General features: G+C 36.3%; 1 protein-coding gene across 1 annotated transcript; it reads right to left on the bottom strand.

Annotated features, from left to right (window-relative positions):
- Positions 1-3004: 3004 nt before the first annotated feature.
- LOC149499088 (RING/U-box superfamily protein) lies at positions 3005-7349 on the bottom strand. The gene is made up of 2 exons (XM_089725258.1): positions 6311-7349; positions 3005-3191 (listed from the first exon to the last, which is right to left on the bottom strand). The coding sequence occupies exon 1, from the start codon at positions 7269-7271 to the stop codon at positions 6336-6338; it is 936 nt and encodes a 311-aa protein (XP_089581384.1). The 5' UTR covers positions 7272-7349; the 3' UTR covers positions 3005-3191; positions 6311-6335.
- Between the last annotated feature and the right edge of the window lie 345 nt (positions 7350-7694).

Here is a 7694-nt window from a genome sequence, read left to right as displayed (position 1 = left end):
ATTGACGAGGTAGCGCTTTATCTTGAGGCTGTAGGGGGCGAGAAGAAGAGGAAGGTATACGGCATCGGGTCTCAGGCATCACAGTTTTACTGCGGCTCAGCAGCTCACGCTTCTACAGCCAGCAAAGCACCACAGCCCGAGCACACTGACTCGCACTATGATGATGATATACGGGCTCAGCTTGCTAATCAGCAGAGACAGATTGCAGAGCTTAGAGCGCATGTAATGCGGTTGTCCGGTGACCACCGTGCTGGTACTTCTTCCTCTGATCCTGCGCCTGCTACAGACCGACATGTTTCGACGTCTCAGCAGCAGCCACTACCATCTCCTGATCCCGATGCTGCAAACGATACCTTGTTCACCCCTCCTGGCGCTCCATCACATCCAGCAGGTACTCCTCCCGGCGATCCGACATCGGATCCTGCAGATGAGCAGCAGCATAGATTTGATTTTGGACCTTTTTAGTTTTTCTTTTGTATTTTCATATTTTAATTTGTTCAGTACAATAAAAATTACATTTTTATATTGTTCCTGAATTGCGTGTGTGATATATATGTATTTATGTCAATTTTCACAGGTGCGGAAAAATTTTGGTTTCGTAATAATATCTAATTTTTTTAATTTTTTTTTTCATTTTTGCGACCGATTTGCGACCGATTTGATACCAAAAATAAAAATTTTGAATTTACATTTGCGACCTATTTGCGACCGATTTGCGACCGACTTTCTGCAACCAAATTTGCGACTGAATTTTCAATTAAACGATGACCAAAAATTGCGACCGATTATTCAATTTTGCGACCGATTATGTCGGTCTCTAATTTGCGACCGATTGGACAATCGGTTGCAAAATTTATTTGCGACCAGGCTTTTTGCGACCGACACATGTCGGTCGCAGATCGGTGGCTAAGTAAAATTAGCGACCGATATGAGCCATTTTGCGACCGATTGGTCGGTCGCAAAATGGCATTTTTTTGTAGTGATATTTGACGACCTTGATTTTATTAACTATGATTTGTCTTGTGTAATATTAGTCTAGGACTTCTAATAATCTTGCCAAATGATTGCTTTTTCTCTAAGCATTAGACTGGATTCATCCTTCGGAAGGACAATACGCAAATGAAGATGCAAGTAAGATGGTGGAAATAGCTTCGAAATGCCTACAATACGAGGCTAAAGATCGACATGATGTCAAGTTATGAGTTGTTTATCTATTTAGTTATTAGAGGTTTTGTTATTAATTGGTGTGTCAATATGGTCCACTCACTTAACATTATTAATACCAGCAGTCAACCAACCAAAAAGAAAAGATTAATAATTAATTTGAGATCGTAACGGTGGAGAAAGAAAAGGAATAAAATCCTTAAACCCTAATGTCCTCATTTGTCTTCAAAATTAATCTTTAAATCCGTTGTTAGTTACCGATTAAAACATTTCCATTAGCATGTATTGATGATTGCGAAGTTCTGATAGTGATCTCCAAAAACTAAACTTAAAACTATACTAATTAATCTAAGGCTAGTTTCATTCTCTGCTTACATAGATGCAGTAACGACAACAGAAATAAGGGTATTAATACAAAAAGAGGAAGCTTTAAGAGTAGGAAGTCTAGCCAATTGATCATTATCGCCATTACGTGATGGTTGTGATCTGGTCAAATGTTTTATTGATTGAGATAATATTGGATTTGGTCAAATGTTTTAAAGATGGAAGTTCTGAAACGGGAGGACTTACTAGTTATGAAATCTTGAATTAAGCCCTTTCTGTAGGATTCTTGAAAAATTATGCTTTAAAATCATTTCTTTCTCTCATAAAAGAGAAAAAACTGAATTTGTATAAGAAATAAATCCAGGAATTGTATAAGAAATTGGGTGCTGATAGAATGTATATGCATTTTCCTTCCGTTGATCAATTTGTTGATAGCATCAATTTTCCCTTTAAGTAATGTGGACAAAAAAGCATCTTCCGTATAATTCATTATACTCGAAGCAATTGAATGTCCAACTCAGGACTGACATAAAAATACTCCAACACTCCGCCTTTGTCGTATGTTTCTTAGGGTTATTTTGGATGTTCAATTGAATTTCCGTTGTAAATATTTCATTTTAGTTGGAAAATGCAGTCAAGATGTTTGGGGATGTACAACGTGATCAAGGGACAGAACTCCTATGAGAACTCGCAAGTCAAAAAGAGTAAAGTTCACGGGTCTAAGAATGTCTTTTAGCCTTTTCTTTCCTTTTTTTTTTTTTTTTTTTTTTTGGGGGGGGGGGGGGGGGGTGGTAAAATCTACACCTATGGATCTGCTGAGCCGAGGATTAGAACGTGGCACGATATGATCTGAAATTTTATCAGAACCGACACAATAAGATAGAAATAATGCCTTACGCAAACCGTCACAGTCCATTAACGTTATGCCGGTAAATATAAATCTTGTAGTTTGCCTAAACATGTCGTCCCACTCTTTCCATTTCCCTCCAATTTAGTGCAAGTCATTTCATGTTTCAATTCAGTCAACTAGATCCAAGCGAATAGGCTGGCTCATAATCAAAATTAAAACCGATTGCTCTAAACTTCCGGCCAGTTCCAATAATGGGTCTGATTCTAGCATTTCCAATAATAATCTTTAGAAAATAGGAACCAAAATCAACAATTCCAATTAAAATTTCCAAGACCATTCTTGACTGGACTTTTAGGAAACTTATTCTGATATGATGTTGGTCCAAATTGGAGTCCAGGTTTACTCCCATTTAAACTAAAGAAAGGTAAATAACCAAAAAGGGATTTTTTTTTTTTTTTTTTCCTCCCTTTCGTTTCCCCCAAATTCCCGAGAAAGGTGCAAATGTTGGACAGTTGTTGAATTGCTGAATCATCATCCCTAGCATCTAGAATAACTATTACTTAAAAAGCCAGGCTCAAGAATAGGCCATCTCAGAGAAACGAACTCCTGTAATTCGTCGCACAAACAAAAGAAAAGAATACTGTGCAGTAAAACAGGGAATGCATCTGAAGTAACATATCAATCTATACAAATTTATTACCACTTAGAAATCAGTGTGTTTGTATGATAAAGACTACCATGTTTGACAATCTAAAACTGTTCATCAGTTTACACGGCAACTTCCATAAAGAAACTCCTTTGCTGAGATTCTCCTGAAAGAAAATCCTCTCTCGATTTTTCCACGTTTCATCAGCTGCAAAGTCAACCGAAGTCAGCCAGGAAGAGATGTAGGAAAACAAGTTAAGATGTAATCAATTTTCCTATAAACAACATTATTGACATCTTACATTAAAGGTGAAGAGAATGTGTTAAAACACACAAGTTTCATGCATATAAGAATTTTAGAGGGAAGAAAGAGTGGAAAAGAAAACAGAAAAGCTGTTAAGGACACTAATAGATCAACAAACCACTGATGACTGCATACCACCCCTACATCCAACTAGTTTCCAATCATAGATTAGCAGGAAATCAGAACAAATGAATGGAAAAACAAAAATATCATAAAAGATATCTTCCAAGAACAATACCAACACAGCTAGCTACTGCTGGCAACCTTTAAACATGCAGTTGAAAGTGAATCAGGAAGAAATACAACATATATTGCATAATGAGAAGAACATGATCAACCTCCTATGCAAAACCCTCAGGACACTACTTTAGGTTGTTAACCCTATAATTAATATAGCTTGGCTCTGAGGCGGATGTCAAACCAATAAATTGCAGTAAAATAATAATAGTGACAATACATGCAATTGAACCCTCACCAAAATTTAAAAAAAAAAAAAAAGAAAATACAGATGCTTCATTCATGACAAGTAGTTGATGAGCAATTCAAAGCTTAGCTTGACAAAAGCTCACTTATTCATTCCATATGATGACTTAATTTACTTCTGAGAATTGCATAATACACAATTTGAACTTGAGCTACGAGAGTGCCAGCTCAATTTATATGCCTGTGAACCAACACGCACGCACGCAGATCCATGAATTATTTGATCAATTTTCAGATCATTCAAACATAACTATGTTTTACCAAAAAAGAAAAAACTAGTTTAATATTCAAATTTCTATAATTTACTTCTGAATGATTTTACTCACAACTTGCAAAATAGTTATCAACTCAACTCGACTCATTTAGTACAGTAACTAAGCATGCCCAACAAGAATTCTCAATGTGCTAATAATAGTACTCAGATCACCAAAAGCATATATATAACCGAAATTATGCACTCAAATGCAAATTCAAGAAGTCATTTTTATAACAAGTTCTCCACATAATATTGCCTACTCTAATAACAATGGCCGTAAAAGAAAAGGACCAGAAATGCTTAATCATGTTCAACTCTAACATTGTACTTCCAATTAAACATTTCCTCCATAAATTTTTATTTCACTATCAGTCAGGTTTCAACAATTATCTTCATTTAAAATTTTTCTATGAAACCTGGAACAGTAGCAGAACAAGTGATTCAGTCACAAAGCACTTTCTACACCAAGCTTCATATATATTTTTCTGGATAGCTTTTTTGGATTGCCTCCACCACCAAGAAATCAAGAACTAACAATGTTATCATGTCCATTCCCAATTCCTAATTAATGCAATATCCTTCATATTATGACTGCAACAACAATTCTGGCCACATCAATGATAGAAATACATTTCTTGTAAACCAGAAAGCTCATAACAAAAATGCAGAACACCCATGTATTTCTGATTACTTAAAAGAATGAGTTAACCATAAAAGCCTTGAATGCACAAGATTTTCAACCACCTCTTGCAAATATCTCTACAAATCCTTCCACAGGTCATGAAAACAACAACAAAAATGAAATGAAAGACAAACCTGACCTCAAAGGAAGTAGGAATGTACATGGAAACTAAAATTTTAGCAAAGGATTTGAAATATCCCGTTTAGTTACAAGGTTAAACTTGGATCCTCAATATATATTTAGATGGAAGAAAATATATTCAAAATACACCATAGAGGATCATTTTCCAGCAGCACTACTTCAGAAAGGCTGTTAAAAAATCCAATATTTCATTGGTACTCATACAAGCAATCAATAGGGTCATTTAGAGGTTAAACAAGAAAAAAAAAATACATCAGACATTATGGCTGTCAGTACATTAATGTTTCAATGAACAAAAGAAGGATGACATACACCATTTTGTTTGGAATTAACAAGCAACAATGCATAAAAGTAGTTGGATATTCCAAATTCAATTTTCAAACAAGCTAGTTGCATGGACATTTTATTTGACTATTGAAAATAGAAGAGAAGGCCACTACTCTGTTATTCTCACCAGTAGCGCTCATATGTAGAAGGACTCAGGTATAATTCATTTTAGAAATTTTAGAAAAGCTAAGTTCTTGTAATACCTAATGGCGGCAAGCAAGCCAAATCATCAAATAAAAAAATGGTCCCTAGAATAAAGATAAAACTAGCCAAAACAATACCTTGTGTTATCAGGCATAAGATGATAATAAATTAGCACAAAAGGGTACCCAAATGGACATACACAAGGTCAAGTAGATGAGAAAGAAAGAAAGAAATCAAAAGCCCAGGTGTTTAATTTGATGATTTCATCTACAACATTGTGCAGTGCAACCTAAAAAAAAAATTATCTAGACATATTAATAAGGCTGAATTGATAATTTCATGAAATTTGGTTTCTGTTTTCTTTTCAGAACTGAAGCGAGGTAATGAGCAAAACCAGAGTCTGGTTAACTACATGTACTGATGAAGTTCCAAACAATGAGATCCATCTAGTGTGGGCTCACACTAATAGATAATAAATGAGGCCCAATCCCAAACTACATACACAGCATGACTGTCACAGATAGGGACTCCCCAATGCATCTGCACACAGCTGTGTTATGCATATTCTTCATCAAGTGAAGAACTTCTTGGTGCAACGATTGTACAGCCTATATTAAATCAATCCATTTTGACTTCAGGATTTGGAGGTGGAATGCAGGGATATTGGTAAACTGCAAAAGTCCTAGCAGATAATACGAACACCTCAGATAGTATTTTATAAAATTATACACACAGTTAGCTCTGCATTAATTCCCTCAATCAGCAATTGCAAATCAACAATCCAAGTAAAAAAAAAAAGTGTACAATATTTCTAGTAATAAAGGCATAGTATTACATTTCTAAAATCCTATATATAACATAAAACCAAAATAAAAAAATAAAAACTCCTGTCCAGTTTGTGCATAATAGTGTGCCTTAACTCAATATCAGCGACACAAGAAAAGGGATGAATCAAAATAAACATATGTTGTAAAGTAAACAAATACATACACTCAGAATCTCCAACCCAAAATCTTTAAGCGCTACTTTGGCCACCAGCTCCGCCATCACTGCTGGACCCATGTCTCCCAAATGGCCATGGGAGCGAAATACTAAACCGCCTCTCCACTGTCCGATTGTCCCCAACACTTCCTTCTGTATTATTGCTTCCCTGACTCTCCCGAGCAACTCGTGTACGAGTCTCATAATCAGAATCATCAGTGGGCAACTCATATCGACAAACTGGGCATGAATTATGCAATTCCAGCCATGGAACTATGCAGTCATTGTGATATACATGTTTACATGGCATTTGTTTGGCCTCAGCTCCCTTCTCGAACTCATCTTTGCAAACAGCACATTGATTCAACTCCGAATTCAACATCTCCTCGGTGATATTGACGGTAGGCAAAGCGTCAATAGCCGACTTTGAAGCTGGAGGTGTCCCATACCTGTTAGGATCATTCTCAGCCAGCTGCTGAATCAATTGTTCTAGACCCGGTCCAATGAAGTAGTCCCCGATATTTGCCGGCAGGCGAAAACCTCCTTGATCTGATGGATGGTTTTCTATCACAAACTGGATGCGTGCCCCACCGGATTGGAGATTCTGGATATGATTTCGCAGAAAGTCCATCGGATTGAATGCTTCCGGATCAGAAGAAGCAGTTCGGGTATTTCCAAGGAGGTTAGGGTTTTGGAAGTCGATGGTGGTGGATGAGAAAAGTAAAGGCAAAAGGGTAGAGATAGGATCAGGGAATGAGAATATTGAGTCATTGAAATTATTTGGGTTTGGGTTTTGGGAATTGAGGTGGGGGTTAGGGTTTTCATATTCTTCGAGAAAGCCGTCATGGCAGATAGGGCAAGACGGGTCAGATGAAGCAGAGACTGGTACAGTGACGGTGCGGTTGCATTGATAGCAGAAGAACCATTTCGTTCGGGCGGCATCGGCTGTGGGATCTCCGGCAAACGACATGATCGCTTTTCTGGAGTAAACGGAAAAGACGGCTTTGGTTCTGGGACAGAAGGATAAAAATAACTAAATGGATACTTTAGTTGCCTTTATAGTTTTGAGTTTATTATTTAGAGTAAATGCGAATTTAGTCCCTCCGATTTGATAAAATTATTAGAGCAAATCTCTATGTTTTGCTGTAAACTTGTGCTTTAAAACATGCCTCAATACATAAATTCTTTTCAATCTCATGGCACCCTGAACTTCTGCGAATAAACTGTGCACTTTAATTTGTAAATTTTGATAATATTACACATATATGAATATTAATATTAATAAATTTTAGAGTTTTTGATTTTCATCTGTAAAATATCGATTTGATATGTATTAGTATGACTTTTGAAATAATAATTTTTAAAAATATCAACTTTTTAATGAATGTTTAAT

This window comes from Jatropha curcas, chromosome 1 (genome assembly GCF_041381405.1).
Source record: "Jatropha curcas cultivar XTBG-Jc1 chromosome 1, XTBG_Jcur_1.0, whole genome shotgun sequence".
NCBI classification, from domain to species: Eukaryota; Viridiplantae; Streptophyta; class Magnoliopsida; order Malpighiales; family Euphorbiaceae; genus Jatropha; species Jatropha curcas.
This window is presented reverse-complemented; position numbering and strand designations above follow the sequence as displayed.